The following is a 17,822-nucleotide window of genomic DNA, read 5'->3' as shown; positions in this document are numbered from 1 at the left end:
GGGTTGTGTGTAGGGTTGTGTGTTTGGGGTTGTGTGTGTGTAGTTGTGTCTGTAGTGTGTGTAGTTGTGTGTGTAGTTGTGTGTGTGGTTGTGTGTGTGTGTGGTTGTGTGTGGTTGTGTGTGAGATTGTGTGTGTGGTGTGTGGTTGTGTGTGTGGTTGTGTGTGTGGTTGTGTGTGTGGTTGTGTGTGTGGTTGTGTGTGTGGTTGTGTGTGTGGTCGTGTGTGAGATTGTGTGTGTGGTGTGGTTGTGTGTGTGTGGTTGTGTGTGGTTGTATGTGTGGTTGTGTGTGTGGTTGTTGGGTGTGTGGTTGGGTGTGTGTGTGGTTGTGTGTGGTTGTGTGTGTGGTTGGGTGTGGGGTTGGGTGTGGTTGGGTGTGAGATTGTGTGTGTGGTGTGATTGTGTGTGGTTGTGTGGTTGTGTGTGTGGTATGTGTGTGTGTGTGTGAGCGGTTAGAGAAGGATGTATGTGGAAGAGAGCAGCAGATCAGCACAGCAGAAGAGAACAGGGAGTTAAAGAAGGAGGCGGGTGGAAGAGAGCTGCAGATCAGCACAGGAGAAGAGAACAGGGAGTTAGAGAAGGAGGCGGTGGAAGGGAACAGCAGATCAGCACGGGAGAAGAGAACAGGGAGTTGGAGAAGGGGGCGGGTGGAAGAGAGCTGCAGATCAGCATGGGCGAACAGACCAGGGAGTTAAAGAAGGAGGCGGGTGGAAGAGAACAGCAGATCAGCACAGGAGAAGAGAACAAGGAGTTAGAGAAGGAGGCGGTGGAGTTGTAGGGTGGAGTTGGAAGGTGGATTTGGATTTGGAGGGTGGAGTTGGAGGGTGTATTTGGATTTGGAGGGTGGAGTTGTAGTTGGAGGGTGGAGTTGTAGTTGGAGGGTGGAGTTGGATTTGGAGGGTGGAGTTGGATTTGGAGGGTGGAGTTGGATTTGGAGGGTGGAGTTGGATGGTGGAGTTGGATGGTGGAGTTGGCGGGTGGATGAAGGGCCAGAAATATTGGGGCAGATTCATTAACTTGGTAAACAGTGTGCTTCTGAAGGGCCGATAGGGCTGGGACAGAGTTGGTCATTCGTGAGACAGCTTGATTCTTCAAATGAGCCGGTAATATTGGGGCAGAGTCAGTGACTTGGGCGAGAGGGTGTTTCTAAAGGGCTGGTATGGCTGGGACAGAGTCGGTAACTCGTGAGACAATTTGGTGCTCCTGAAGGGCTGGTAATATTCGGGCAGAGTGAGTGACATGGGCAGAATAAGGCTGGGACAGACTCAGTCACTTGTGAGACAGTCTGCCACTTCTGGGGAACCCAACGGGGGAAGCCGTATGCTGATATCTTTGCGAGCACAGTCAAGCGTCTGCCTGATGTCATTGGTAGACAGACTAGTGCCAGATAGGCTCGGTTGGGGGGGACACTCACACCCTAGCACAATAACAGCACCATTTAATTAAATACTCATAGGGAAGGCAGTAGGCGCAAAGACAGGAGAAGTTCACTAGGGGCAAAGGAGTGGAAGGAAGAACGAAAACATTACATTTCCTTTTAGTAACAACATATGAGTCCGTGGTGGAAAAGAAAGAGTCTGTTTGTGAAATCCCTCGCCAGCCCAAACACATAAGCACTATCTTTGGATCTTTTATTGCTGTCTGTCTGCTGAGGGCGGAGGGGCCAATGCGGGCAAGCTTAGTGTGATGTTTTGGAGTGAAAAGCTCTGGCATTGCGCGGAGGGGGTGTGGGGGAAGCTCTGGCATTGTGGAGGAGAATATCTTCTGGAAGTTAAAGTAAATAGATTTATTTTAGTCAGTCACAACATTTTAGAACTGGAGGAAGTCGTGTTACAGATATTAATACAATTGAAGAAAGCTGTGTTACAAAATTAATAGCCTCTAATGCGCGCAAGATGACTAGAATATGCAAACGATTCAGAAAAGGGGGTGGTGATGGACAGAGCATCTGAATTAAGCAGAACACTCATACCCAGTCAAAAGATCAGGGCTTGATCCATCACCGTTTTTTAGCTCACTGCACCATCCCAGTTCAGAACCTGGCTACATGCAAATTAGTCTGTCCCTGGCCCAGTGCATCATGGGAACAGGGCAGACCAAACTACCAAGCCAACTCTTTACTTGAAAGGAAACAAGCTTCCGGGGACCTGTTTCTGGCATTACAGCCGTCTTCGGCCCAGCTTGCTTGAATCCTGATGGTGCAGTGAGCAAGGGACTCACATCTGAGCATACCCTTCCATGCTTGTGGTGGCCAAAACGATTCAGAAAAGGGGGGGGTGATGGACAGAGCATCTGAATTAAGCAGAACACTCATACCCAGTCAAAAGATCAGGGCTTGATCCATCACTGTTTTTTAGCTCACTGCCCCATCCCAGTTCAGAACCTGGCTACATGCAAATTAGTCTGTCCCTGGCCCAGTGCATCATGGGAACAGGGCAGACCAAACTACCAAGCCAATTCTTTACTGGAAAGGAAACAAGCTTCCGGGGACCGGTTTCTGGCATTACAGCTGTCTTCGGCCCGGCTTGCTTGAATCCTGATGGTGCAGTGAGCAAGGGACTCACATCTGAGCATACCCTTCCACGCTTGTGGTGGCCAAAACGATTCAGAAAAGGGGGTGGTGATGGACAGAGCATCTGAATTAAGCAGAACACTCATACCCAGTCAAAAGATCAGGGCTTGATCCATCACCGTTTTTTAGCTCACTGCACCATCCCAGTTCAGAACCTGGCTACATGCAAATTAGTCTGTCCCTGGCCCAGTGCATCATGGGAACAGGGCAGACCAAACTACCAAGCCAATTCTTTACTGGAAAGGAAACAAGCTTCCGGGGACCGGTTTCTGGCATTACAGCCGTCTTCGGCCCGGCTTGCTTGAATCCTGATGGTGCAGTGAGCAAGGGACTCACATCTTAGCATACCCTTCCACGCTTGTGGTGGCCAAAACGATTCAGAAAAGGGGGTGGTGATGGACAGAGCATCTGAATTAAGCAGAACACTCATACCCAGTCAAAAGATCAGGGCTTGATCCATCACCGTTTTTTAGCTCACTGCACCATCCCAGTTCAGAACCTGGCTACATGCAAATTAGTCTGTCCCTGGCCCAGTGCATCATGGGAACAGGGCAGACCAAACTACCAAGCCAATTCTTTACTGGAAAGGAAACAAGCTTCCGGGGACCGGTTTCTGGCATTACAGTCGTCTTCGGCCCGGCTTGCTTTAATCCTGATGGTGCAGTGAGCAAGGGACTCACATCTGAGCATACCCTTCCACGCTTGTGGTGGCCAAAACGATTCAGAAAAGGGGGTGGTGATGGACAGAGCATCTGAATTAAGCAGAACACTCATACCCAGTCAAAAGATCAGGGCTTGATCCATTACCATTTTTTAGCTCACTGCACCATCCCAGTTCAGAACCTGGCTACATGCAAATTAGTCTGTCCCTGGCCCAGTGCATCATGGGAACAGGGCAGACCAAACTACCAAGCCAATTCTTTACTGGAAAGGAAACCACCTTCCGGGGACCGGTTTCTGGCATTACAGCCGTCTTCGGCCCAGCTTGCTTGAATCCTGATGGTGCAGTGAGCAAGGGACTCACATCTGAGCATACCCTTCCACGCTTGTGGTGGCCAAAACGATTCAGAAAAGGGGGTGGTGATGGACAGAGCATCTGAATTAAGCAGAACACTCATACCCAGTCAAAAGATCAGGGCTTGATCCATCACCGTTTTTTAGCTCACTGCACCATCCCAGTTCAGAACCTGGCTACATGCAAATTAGTCTGTCCCTGGCCCAGTGCATCATGGGAACAGGGCAGACCAAACTACCAAGCCAATTCTTTACTGGAAACGAAACAAGCTTCCGGGGACCGGTTTCTGGCATTACAGCCTTGTTTCCTTTCCAGTAAAGAATTGGCTTGGTAGTTTGGTCTGCCCTGTTCCCATGATGCACTGGGCCAGGGACAGACTAATTTGCATGTAGCCAGGTTCTGAACTGGGATGGTGCAGTGAGCTAAAAAACGGTGATGGATCAAGCCCTGATCTTTTGACTGGGTAGGAGTGTTCTGCTTAATTCAGATGCTCTGTCCATCACCACCCCCTTTTCTGAATCGTTTTGGCCACTATAGGAGTGGAAGGGTATGCTCAGACATGAGTCCCTTGCTCACTGCACCATCAGGATTCAAGCAAGCCGGGCCGAAGACTTCTGTAATGCCAGAAACCGGTCCCCGGAAGCTTGTTTCCTTTCCAGTAAAGAATTGGCTTGGTAGTTTGGTCTGCCCTGTTCCCATGATGCACTGGGCCAGGGACAGACTAATTTGCATGTAGTCAGGTTTTGAACTGGGATGGTGCAGTGAGCTAAAAAACGGTGATGGATCAAGCCCTGATCTTTTGACTGGGTAGGAGTGTTCTGCTTAATTCAGATGCTCTGTCCATCACCACCCCCTTTGCTGAATAGAATGTGCAAACAGCTTGAATTATAGAGAACTGTTTATTTTATCTGCTGTTGTAATCTGCATACTTTAAAAATAAACTGAGCGCGAAGGAGCAGAGACAACGTGAAAGTGTTTACAAAAGAGTTTAAAGATTACAAGAAAAGTGAGGAAGTGTTGGCATAAATTACTAAAGCAATATTCATTTGTGAAAAGATCAAAACAATGCATCTACGGTGGAATTGATGTCTCATATGGAAGTATACTGTCAGCCTGATTGATTTGCGAAAGATTACATGAGCAGCGCGTAGCTAATTATTGTTCTGCCGGCTGTTCAAAAGTAAACAAAGCGCGATGCTTCTGAAGGGCCGATAGGGCTGGGACAGAGTTGGTCATTCGTGAGACAGCTTGATTCTTCAAATGAGCCGGTAATATTGGGGCAGAGTCAGTGACTTGGGCAAGAGGGTGTTTCTAAAGGGCTGGGACAGAGTCGGTAACTCGTGAGACAATTTGGTGCTCCTGAAGGGCTGGGAATATTCCGGCAGAGTGAGTGACAATGGCAGAATAAGGCTGGGATAGAGTCAGTCACTTCTGAGACAGTCTGATACTTCTGGGGAACCCAACGGGGTGAAGCAGCCAGCCTCAGAGGCCGTATGCTGACATCTTTGCTAGCACAGTTAAAGGCAGAGGAAACTGACGACATAGCATGGGGAGCAGCAGCCTTTGATGTGCCGGCAGGCCATGCAGTGAATAATTAGGGGAGGAGAAATGCCGGCCTGAGGCCGAGCGCAAAGCAACAGATGGCATTTCTCCTCCCCTAATTATTCACTGCATGGCCGGCCGGCACATCAAAGGCTGCTGCTCCCCATGCGGCTCGGGCGCGGCCACGCTGGAAAATAGTCAGAAGGAAATAGGAGATGACGATATGAGCTATCGGCATTATAAAGGGTTATCTTTTGTTTCGATTCATTTATACATTTTTAAAGAAATGTAGTATTTCTGGATTGGTTCTTAATGCGGCGATGCTCATTTATAAACCCCACGTGATAAGGCAACACTGACCCTTGAAGAAGTAAGCTTGTGAAGGGCGGGGAGAGGATAATGGGGGCTCGGCACAGTTAATTTGCTGATGAGGGACACTGGCCGAAAGATTGGAGTCCTAATGGAGGCCAGACACAGGTTAACTGCTGTTACGGGATAACGGCTGAATGAGTAAAGTTTGGGTGAATTACTCTCGTAACTGGGGAGTAAGGCATGACTAGTATGAATGAATCCACAATTCAGTGCACATAGATGAACAAGCACATTGAGATGAAGTGATTTGCACGGCCTGATGGCCGTGAAGCCTTTGAAGCTCTCGAGAAAAGCCAGAAACACCAGGGGGGGCGGAGATTGCCTTCAAGAATGCAAGTCATGGTGTGGTGTCTACGTGGGCTGAGGAGAGTAGAAATGCAAGTCACGGCCTGCGGCCGTGAAAGGTGAAGTGAAGAGCAAGTCTGTGTATCAAATAAAAGAGTAGCCCACAAGTAATGTGAATGACAAAGAGGGTGAGTGGGTAGTTTGGACCCAAAGCACTTTAAGGCGAAAAATCTCAAGGAGCTGAAATTTAAACAAGTTGCGATGCGTGGGCAGAGAGAAGGCAGGCGCTGGAGAGGGAGGGGGTGGGCAACTCGAGCGACCATATGGAGAGGGAGGGGGGTGGGCTGCCTGCTGGGAGAAGCTTGTGTGAGGGAGGCTGGGCTGCCTGGGCTGCCTTTGATGATGGAATGTGAGCTCATGCACGAGGAGCTTGTGGTCACGTGATTCTCGTGAACTGTTGAAAATCCGCTTTTGGAGAGCCTTTTGAGAGCCTTGGGTTTAAGTAGTGGTTTAGCTGCATTAGACTCGCATATTCATTCCTTGCGGAATGGAATAGGCGAGACCTAAAAAGTGAAAGATATACTACAATTCCGGACCCAACCACTAGATGGCGGAATAATACACAGCCTGTGAATCCAGAAAATTCTTCAAGCTGCAAAACTACACCGACAGTAAGACACGATTTGTTTTCCTTTCCTCCTACATTTCATTATTTATATGAGGTCACTGCCACAATATCATGTTTAGTTCCAAAATTATGTTGATGACTTTCAACTGCACATACACCTGGACAATCACAATGACTTAAAATAAAAGTATTATCACTCATCTGTAAGATCAAAATCCCAGCATGAAGAATTCTCTCTGCTGAAAGATGCAAGACTGAATGCTAGAATTTTAATTCCTTCAGATGATAATGTAATGTTCATTTGGCCATTGGAGCTGGGAGCTGTTCTGACCCTTGCTCATACAGTAACAAAAATCTGGTTTATCTTCTGATGAGAAAACGTACTTTTGCCCTCCAACTCAGTGTTGTAGTGAAAAACACTGACATCTATATCATGCTGTCCTAAAGACTTAACCTGCTATTTCATCTGTTTCACTGCATTTGTCTTGTTAGATGTTGGTGTTATTGAAACGCGACTAATATTGCTTATGTTAGGATCGTAAAGAAGGAGATTCTGAAGCTAAAGCTGCCAAACTCTAACTCAACATTGTTTTTTCAGTGTCTCCGAGAATAAAATTCATATTATTTTACTTAATCTTCAACCTGGGAGGGCCAAGGCCCAAAATACATACAGAATCCCCTAAACCATACACTCAATCATAACTTCAGTTTCAGTAAGTCTAAAGTGACTTTACAAGCCGGATTTAAGTGAAAGGTACACAGAGGGAGATCAATCCAAGTTCTTGGTGTTTAAATCTAGATCTCTCCATGCCCAAATCTCAGAATTCTCTTTTACCTAGCAGTCTTCAAGAAAAGGGTCAAGACATGCCTCTTCAATGAGGCATTCACATTCTTTAGTGGAAACCTTTCGGGCTACCTCCTACTTGACAAAGTACATAGGTCAACTGAGCGCAGTTTAAGCTGCTCCAAGGATTAGAGTTCTTCCTACATCAAATTACAGTTTTCCAAGAATGTGTTGATTCATTTTAGCTACCCATGAAAGAGTGGCAGTTGAGAGGCTGCCTCTACTCAGCTTTAAAATCATGTGAAATTACCTCACTCCTGAAAATAAATCAACCTTGAACCAACAGGCCTTTCTGATTTCAGACCACTATTCTCTAAATATCCCTTCATGGAAAAAGTGATCAGCACTACAATATGGCCTTTTGTCAATGGCCAACGCTTTGAAAAACAGTTAAAACATAAAAGTATATTTGAATAAATAAATAAAATACAGCATAAATGTAATGTTTCTTTAGCAGTTACTATCTTATCAGAACAGTTACATATTTCAAAGAACATTTGGGAGTTATTAAAAATGTTGTCCCTTCATGTTTGGCAAGTGGTACCCGAAAAGCTGGGAATTCTGACAAACATGCCTGTGTGATGTGATTTTCATACATGTCTGTTGTTAATGTTAACCAGGAACAAAACATTATTTTAAGATAATAGAATTGAATCAGATAGTCACGAAGAATTGTATTGCTGTGCAATGCAAACGAGCTGTAACCGCCCCAAGTGAGACAGTGGGACAAAGAATTCTTGAAATGAGTTACGGCAGAATGTAAGAAATTTCAAAGTAGAATGGACAATCATGGCGTCAAGTTAGAATGGGATTTAGTGGCAATCAGACTAGAACATATTGAGGGCAACTGGGAAAACACAGTGAGTAATAACAAGGGTACTGAATGAAACATAAACAACACATACATGCAGTATGAATGCATATATTGGAAGAGGTGCATATGGTAGAGAATGCAAACCGCTATTATCTGGTCAATGTGCAGTTGATTTGGTATCCCACATGCAGAGAGGAGGAAAATGTTTGTTGTTATTTCTTATTAACGTGATGCTTTCATTGCTTGAAAACTGATAAAAACAAATTTTAAAAAAATCCCTTTAAAATAGAAATTAGCTAAATCCCAAAAATGAGCTCCTCAATTCAGCAATGATTAAAACGTGAGAAAATGCCTCATCAGGAAGACAGGAAAGGCGTGTAAATGTATGAAACCTCCAAATAAATACATGAGACCCCTCAAAAGCTAAGGAGTAGCCACAAGACCCATATAAACCAAAGCAAGGCTCTTTACTACCTGTCTGTATAAAGATAATGGTAGCTGTAAACAGAGTTTAGTTTACTGCTAGAGTAAAACGAATTAGTCCACTGAATCCCTTCCTATTATCTCACTGCATAGAGATTGTTCTAAGTATTGTTACTGCTTTCTCAGAAACCTATCAAGAACATTTAATGTGATGCACAAGAGGCACTTTTCTTGTGACATCTCATACTCTGATATACAATCTGGTCTACTAAGTACCCTAAAATTGAATGACAAAACTCATCGAAAAATGGCCTCTGTTTAACTGACTTCCTACATAGCCTCCTACAATTTTCTAATTTCCTTCAAATCAAGTTTCAAACCAACATGCAGAATTGATTCCACCACTCTTCACTTGCATGATAATGCTCTTCATTTCCTGGGTAGCAGGATGCTTGCCATGTATTTATGTATTTGACTTAGTGTTTGACAATATCCTGCTCCCGGCCATATTCACTCAGAATGGAAGTAGTGTAATGATCTTAATCTGATTCTCTATTTTTCTTTTCAGGAAATTCACAGTTTAACTTTCTTTCAGGAGATGACAATTTATGAAAATATAATTATCTGTTTTCCCAGCTTGTCTGCCTCATGTGAAGTACCTCAGTGATCTCTTTTGCACCTAGCTCTGTTCACCTTATACATAGGACCACTGGGGTCAGAGTACCATCAATATGCATATAACACTGCACACTACTGGAAGGTTTTCTTCACTGATAGCATCCATAAAGCTCGTCTGATACAATGCAAAACTGATGGCTTCATTCTAATTAAACCTTGACCTGATTAAAATGGAGTTCCTCTTCACCTAATTTTAGTCCGAATAGGAAAGCTGGTCTGCAATAGCGATTCTTCCTACTCGAGCCAAGTGACTATGCTTAACGCTGAGTATTCAGCTATTTCTTCACTCCTTATAGCCAGATTTTCGAAATCTATAATCGGTTTCATCTACAGGGGAGAGTGAAGCAATCTGAATAAAACAATGTTATGTAATATTACTATTATTCAAGCTGCACCGGCTCTTTAAGATCTTCTCCCTAATCTTCATAGCCATGCACTTCGCTCATCCAACATATTTGAATAACAAACACACCATGGCAGGTAGCTGCAGATCTACATGCAGCAAGTCTTTAAAATCCCTTGATGTACAAGATACAAACATTTTCCTGCTTTGCCTACACAATGTTTCACCATCTCCTCGATAAATTCTGCTTAGTTTCCAGTTTGCTCCTTTGTTCTAAAACACTAAAAAATGATCTTTTCTCAGCCTTCCTGATTTAACTTTTTACCTGCAGACCTGTCTTTAATCTAATACTCAATTCATGTTATACTCCAATATTCACTCTTATGATCCTTCTATTGCAGCTGAATTAACATTAATTTTGGTAACAGTGTTATTTGACTGGTTCTGGTACTGGTTAGGGCTGCACTAAAAAAAATGTTCAAAAGTAAACCCGAAAGAAAGAAAGATTCATGTTGTATCTCTAATATTCTTGCCTTGATGGATCTTCCATCATCCTGATGTCAGATTATTTTCTGTTTCCCAAATTTGTAAATTGACTAAAATACAATGCAAGCATGGGTTTTCATGTACTGATTCTTGTATGTGATCTATAGATAAAGTGTTTTCATATGTTCTTTTCTCATTAATATATTTTATTTGTATGTGTGCACAACCATAGATATCCCAGAAAAAGTTTGCTATTATATAGCACTTGCTGATGCAGTTTTGCTGGTCAGAGCACTGAAGGTTTTGTATTTTCAAGCACTAGTTACTACTACTTCATTTCTTGTGATTTTATTTGAGTGGTTTGTAATGTTAACAGTGCTTCCACAGAAATGTTGCTGTTCCCAAATGAGAACTGTGGAGAATAAGACTGGCATTATTTGTACATAATGGTGTTCTGTTTTTGTTTCTCTCCAGAGCAAATGTGTCAAGTATTGGCCTGAAGAATTCGCTCTAAAGGAATATGGAGTTATGCGAGTCAGGAATGTCAAGGAGACACCAGCTCATGACTACATATTACGAGAGCTCAAACTCTCCAAGGTTGGACAAGTAAGTACATCTGCGTTACCCAATTCACTTGGACCTCACAGGATCTCTTTTGGGTCTCTCCAGCTGCTCGTTCCCCCAACATCACTCATATCTGAGAGCTGCTCGAACACTGTTGAGTGAGGCAGGCTGGAGAAACCTGGAACGATGGACTGATCACAAATCCCTACCTGATTGACATCCTATCTTGCATCCAGCAAACCCTAGTTTGGAGACAACAGTGGAGCCCAAGGCAGAACCTGCGCCAGCGTGCACTCTGGAGCCATTTGATCCACCACTGGCACCCTTGCACAAAATTTTGGAGGCAGTAATGGATACCAGCAGCGAAATACCTGAGCCGCACCATCTCTGACCACAACCCACTGCTGCTCCTCGTTCCCTTGAGTAGGGGGCTGGCACCCATAAGCCACTTGGCAGCCTTAACCCGATTATAACATATTTGTTACACAGAGGGTCCGAGGGATTCATATTTAAAGACCAGGCAGTATTCTATTCCCACTCTAGAACCTGAAAAAACACAAAGAAACTCCCGGTCTAAGAAAAGTGAGACAAGGATTTTTGTGTCCTAGTAGTAAATTTTAATCTTCGCACATTTTTCACTTTCACTTTTTGCACTGCAAACCATCAGCACCACTTTCAGAAGTAACAAAGTTTTGGTTCTACCAATCACTGGGGTTTGAACCAAGCTAAGTCCTACTTCTAGCTCTTTTGGTTGTATTAGTGTTGAAATCAAGAGATATTCCCAGATGATGAGATTAGCCACCACGGTGGGTTGGTGGGATTCCTTTCATTATGTTTTTTGAATGACCCAGACACATTGGCCTTCCTGTTAATCCTTGTCTCACTTTTCTTAGACCGGGAGTTTCTTTGTGTTTTTTCAGTCTTAACCCGATCCCTTAGAAGATTCTTCATTTTGAGAGTCCCTAACTGACTCATAAGGCTCTTTTTTAAGGAGAATAGGGGATCGGCTAGCTCCTATCTAATATTCTAATATGGGAAGCGGCTAGACGCTTCATGGACATTGTATTCAGACCACAGTAGAGGGCTTTAACCACAGCTCGCCATACTGGAGGGCTGGCTACACGACCTCGAGCGTAGAGCAGTTTCGGACGATGTCCTTTTAACCTACTTACATGAGGCATATGAGAAGCCTTCGGTTTTTGCTGATCGACAACGCTGTCTGGTTAATACAGCCTATTTGACCCATCAGCATACCACAGGAAAAAAATCCATTAGGCTCTAGACCTGGTTTGCTGGTGCAGACTGAAGAGGGTCCATTCTGACCAAAGTGAGGGACTGCGCTGGATCCTCCAACTGACACGAAATGCTATTTATAAGGCTTTCCTGGACTATTAAAAGCAACCATATGGTAATTATGATGCAATACCACACACCACAGTTGGTGACTTTCTGAGAGATATCCCTCTGCCCAGGCTAACATGCCAGCTTGAAGAGGAGCTGGGGCGTCCGATTTCCGTACAGGAGTTTAAAAAAATCATTTATTCTTTGGCATGAAAAAAGTCCCTGGCGCTGATAGTCTTCCCCTTGAATTTTATGTGGGTTTCTCGGATATGGTACCACCCAAATTGCTGGAGCTTTACACTGCTGGAATCTGTGACCCTCGGCCCATGAAGCAGTGATAACAGCCATGTTTAAGCCCAGGAAGCCACCAGACGAGTTATAAGCATATAACCCCCTCTCCGTTATTAATGTTGATGATTAAATACTTGGGAAAATCCTGGCAATTAGGCTATTGCCACACATGCTATGGCTGATCGACACCAACCAGAATGGCTTTTTTTCGCTCCACAGCACTTCTCACAACACAAGACACCTCTTTAAAATCTCTGAGGAATTCCCCAGGAAAGGGCCAAAGGTGGCAGTTTTGGCAGTTGAATTTGAGAAGGCGTTCAACACCTGCCGCTAGACTTGCTTGCACAAGCTGTTGGACCGCTTTGTGGTAGGAAGCTTCTTTCACAAATGGATCAGGGTCCTCTACACCCTTTCAATTGTGCAAGTTCAGACAGCTCGAGTAATTTCGGAACAATACCACACATGGCGGAGCACCAGACACTCTTGCCCCATCTCACCACTTTTGCACTAGCTAGCAATCAAACCATTCATGGTAGAATGTGGAGTATTCCCAATGAGGACGGACACAATATTGTCTGTTATTACGCAGGCGGTGTATATAAAGGAGGCTGAGACTGATATTGATGTGGTTATTAGCTATTTGTATGTATTTGGCAACATATCTGAGCTAAAAGTGAACTGGTTCAAAACTAGTATATTGCTGCTCAGATCCAGAGTTCTCTGGGCATTGGCTTACACTATCGCTCTCCTCCATAGATGGAAGGCCACCGCCATTGGATCGAGTGTGAAATAAGGTCCCTCCATTCTCAAGTTACCTTTTGGCATTCCCTCCCCTTCATTGTTGCTCGCCGATAGCACTGACAAAAATGAGAATGTTACCATACCTCCTTTACTGCTATACAAACATAACATGTATTCTCCTCAGGGAATAATTTAAAGAGCTAGCTGGTCTGCTGCAAGGATCTTATCTGGAATGATGGTCACCGAAGAGTGGCTTTAGACACTTTAAACCGACGAGCAGACCAAGGGGACAAAGGGACCCCAGATTTTTGAATGTACTGTTTAGCAGCCCAAACACAATTCCTCTCATGATGGTTAGCATAGAAAACTTGAGTGAGCTCGGGAATTATGCGTAACACCCTTCTGCTGCACAGTTTGCTCCTTAGGCGCTTATATCAATGAAGCCGAAGACCACTATCCATTTGCCTCCTGCGGATAGCACAGTAATGTCACTGGAGGACGACTCATTGGGTCAGACAGATGGTATCATACACACCCAACATATGTCACACTTTTTTGCTAATGAGGCGATAATCCCTTTAGAAGCGTTGATGGTAGTACAGGTCTTCCTCCTGGGTCATTGCTGTCTCATGGTTGATTTTGGGGCAGATGTGCATCACAAACTCTAAACCCCACACAGTTATATGCTATCTTTCTTCACCATGGGCACATGATGTCAGCAGATAACCTAGATATATAAGGTTTTACAGACACTATACACCTCCCCATTGACTTGATTCAACCCACTGGTAGACTGACAGGGATTGAGATAGATTTTGAAGTACCCATTGGAACGTTTCTTGCAGCACCAGATTGCAGAAGATCCAGTATCACCAGACACATCAGGCTTATCCTTTCCCCAAGCATAATTAGGAAATTGCAGCTCACTGGGATGTTCTGCTGCCCCCACTGTCACACAGAGAAAACAGACTTCATTCATATGATCTGGAATTGTCCAGCACTATTACAGTTCGGGCACAAAGTCCAAGTCTTAATAAAGCTGGTGATTTGCCAGGAGTCTTACAGCACTCCTTAGACTAGCCTCATGCCTGCCCCCTTGCCCTAAGTTAGGTAAGGCCCGCTTTAAATTTGCTGATCTTTTACAGATACTAGTGAAATTAGCAATAACTATTCATTGAAAATCTGCTACTGTCTCCTGCATTAAGCGATGGGAAGTCGCAGTTCACCAGTTTGTCATTTGTGAAGGCACAGCATTACGCAGAGAGGAAGTCTGGGGCCTTCGCACAATACCCAATTGTCCTGGTTAAGAGCACCTCCAGCCAACCTTCCTCCCCCATCTCTTATCAAGCGACTGTTGTGGGAGGCTCTGTCACCCATCCCTCTCCCATGCTTTAGATGGGATTAGAGGTGCTACTCCCACCCATTGAAGCCATCAGGCATTGTTCTGGTTCTACTACTGTTAGTTTCCCTTACTTTGGTTTTCTTACTCCTGGTTTCACTACATACGCAACTGGCACTGCTTCCAGTTGCCCAGGAGGCTGCATAACATGTTCATAGATGTTAGCTTGATGACATGAGCAGTAACATGAAGCTACACTGGAGGTGTTTCAAGGTATCTCACAGAAAGTTAATGTAGTAATATACTTTGATGCAGTCATACACTGTTATGAATCCATACTTTATTCCTTGTTGAATAATTGCAAAACTGTTTGTAACCCTTGATGAAATGCTAATAAAAACCAAATTTCAAAGAAATAGATTCAACACAAGTGGCCAAAATCATATCATTACCACTCACAATTCCGTTGTCATTAACATTAATCAGAATTATCTATTGAGTGGACATTCATTTAGGAAATTTAGAAACGCCTGCTAAATTATTTCCTAAATATTTGCACAGTGTATTAAATTCTTAAAATTTTTTTAATATTTGCATGCCTGATATGCTGCTATTGTACTCTGGACCGGATGTTTCCTTATACCTACTTAAAATATATTTTACATTAAACTTCATAGTTGCTGTCAAACAGCTATGTTGGGGATTGTGAATTTTCCTAGCTTCAAAACATCTTTTTGAATTAGTATTAGTTATTGCATTCCATACTTTGTATAAATACATCACATGCCCGATACTGTCACAGTATATCCACAAGAATATAACTGCTTGATTGACTTAGCCAACAGAAGGAATCTCTGCAAAGTCCCGTGATTTTTTTACTTTATGAAGGGTCCCAACAGTCATATAATAGAAGAGTTTAGGGAAACTCATTAGAGTATTGTTTTCATCGCGGATAATAGTTCTCATCCATGTAAGTAGAGACTCACACTTATTTCTGGTAGATGACAAAGCCTTTTAATAGTAAGTCTTTGGTAGTATAGAGGAGTAGAAAATGGACATTAGACAATTGCAATTGCTCTGTGATCTTAAGACAGGACACCATTGTTCGTATGGGAGATTTGTTATGTTTTTAGGCAATAGGGTTGGGGGTGTGTGTGTGTTTGTGTCTGTGTGTGAGAGAGAGGTCATCTCTCCAAGTATGAGAGGCTGTATATTTGTATTATGTGATCAAATGAGAATATTCCTTATCGGGACCCTGTGTTCTCTTATAATTGTCATTTTTTCCCAACTGGTGGTGAAATGTCTTCATAGTAGACCATACTTCTCCAAAACGATGTTGTGACTTTAAAAATCTTGTGTAGAGGCACACACCCAGTGCCTTACATGCATGTCCTTCCTTTTACCTGGGTGTCATCCGTTTTTCTGGTTTTTCTGTCTATAGAAAGTGGGTGGGATGAATTTCTTCTTATGCTCCATTTTTTAGATGGTATCTTAATCTTTTGTTTTGGAGGTAAGTTCTGTAGTTGCATGCATGTGTGATTACCTCTATGGAGTCCCACAGTATTGAGTGAACTATTTAACCCCGATAGTTGTAATTGCAAAATCATCTAAGGGTACTTCTGCTTTGGAACTCAACTGAACAGGCTTGGAACACTTTCGAGGTTAATCACTCTCTGTATGCTGAATCTCATAGGAAGGTGAGATAGGAATGTTGCCAGATCCCTTCTATCGAAGGTTGAAGTCCAACACCTTCCACTTCCCTGATACTTCTGAATTGGGGTTGGTTCATCCAGTAAGTTGCACCCAGAAGCCAGAAGCCTCTCACTGGTATACACAAATCTCACTATTCTGTGATAAGATCTGTGCAACGACCTCTCTAACTTCATCGGCAGCATTCAAACCATATACAGCAACCACCCTCTGCAACCGATCTCCTTACCCTCTCCAGAAGTCTCACAAAGCCGAAGAAAGCCAACATAATCACCACATTGGACCCCATTAACACAGAGGAAACCACAATAATCTTGAAGACCATTCACTCCTTTGCCCTGGTGGAGCCATGCACCCACCACGCCTTTGACAAAGCAACAATCCCTATCAGTGAGGGTCTCACCCCAATCCTCAACACCTCCATCATTGCAGCCACCTTCCTAGAACAATGGAAACGCACAGCCACCTCTATTTTAAAGAAGCCCTTGGCTGATCTATCCAAACCTGCCAATAAACAACCAATATCACTCCTTCCCAACCCAGCCAGAGTCCTGGAAAAAGCCAGTCAGGATTCAGACCCAACCACAGCACGAAAACAACCCTTAAAATAACAACAGATGACATCTGGATAATCCTCAACAGGGGGGAACCGCGGCCCTCATTTTTGCTAGATCTATTAGCAGCCTTCAACACTGACTCCCGTCCCATCCTAATTCAATGACTCCACAAAGCAGGCATCGAGGGATTTGCCCTCGAATGGATCTGCTCCTTCCTGACCAAACAACACAACCCGTCAACATGCCCCTCCTATGCCTCTGAAGCACAAGATCTTATTTGCAGAGTCCTGCAGGGCTCCTCGCTCAGCCCAACTCTCTTCAATATCTACATGACCCCCCTGGGTGATGTCATATGAGCTCACAAGATAAACATAACAATGCAACATAAACATCCTCAAGATGACACAGCAACATGAAGTTGATACTGTCTCTCTCAGACAAAACAGCCAAGACCGGGAACAAGTTCACCACATGCATGACAGACGTAGTCACCATGATGAAATCCAGTTGCACGTGGGAAGGACTGGTGAGCGAGCTGATAGCCGGCAGGCAGGACAATGGTAGTGGGGCAAGCACTCTACATCCAGAGGCACTAGAACACGGGAGCGGATGAGGAGGAAACCAAATATGGCCCGACCACCTATCCGCAACATATTGAGACAGGAAGCCTGACTCATGGGAACCCAATAACACACAGGGATTGTAAATCCACTTATTGCAACACAAGGAGGGGGAAGGAGACGTTTCTGTTAAATGGGTATGTTAAGTTAAGCACACCAGGGTGTAACGATTCTGTGTAATGTGTGCAACGTATGGGGTATGACATGACCATTGAGCAATGTATTTGTATACTGACTATGTCTTGAAAATCAATAAAATCTGGTTGAAAAAAACCCCAGATGAAATCCAGTTTCTTCAAATTGAACTGGGACAAGACCGAGGTGTGTAGCCTTCCGGAAGAACGCCTCTCCTTGAGACTCCACTTGTGGCCCACGCCCCTTGGAGCCACCCATGCTCGCAAGTGAGAAACCTCAGAATCATCATAGGAAAGAACTGGACATGACCACCCAAGTCAACAAAGTGATCTTGTCCTGTTTCAACTCATTAGGAATTCTAAAGAAAATCTTCAATTGCCTACCAGACAACAACGGGAAAACAATCACCAAAGCCCTCAACACCAGAAGACTAGACTATAGAAATACCCTGTACGCAGGTATTAACAACCAATTCACAAGGACTGCAGACCATTCAAAATGTAACAGCCAGACTAGTCCTCAA

General features: G+C 44.0%; 1 protein-coding gene across 2 annotated transcripts in view; it reads left to right on the top strand.

The window, feature by feature from the left end:
- The window catches only part of PTPN11 (protein tyrosine phosphatase non-receptor type 11), a 581,214-nt gene that overhangs the window by 381,805 nt on the left and 181,587 nt on the right, over positions 1-17,822 (top strand). For both annotated transcript variants that reach the window (XM_078667419.1, XM_078667418.1), the window contains exon 10: positions 10,476-10,607. In XM_078667419.1, the coding sequence (XP_078523545.1) occupies positions 10,476-10,607 (132 nt within the window). The remainder of the gene's footprint in view (positions 1-10,475; positions 10,608-17,822) is intronic.

Source organism: Lissotriton helveticus, chromosome 11 (assembly GCF_964261635.1).
Source record: "Lissotriton helveticus chromosome 11, aLisHel1.1, whole genome shotgun sequence".
Lineage (NCBI taxonomy): Eukaryota > Metazoa > Chordata > Amphibia > Caudata > Salamandridae > Lissotriton > Lissotriton helveticus.
The sequence above is the reverse complement of the archived record's forward strand: the minus strand, read 5'-3'. Positions and strand labels throughout refer to the sequence as shown.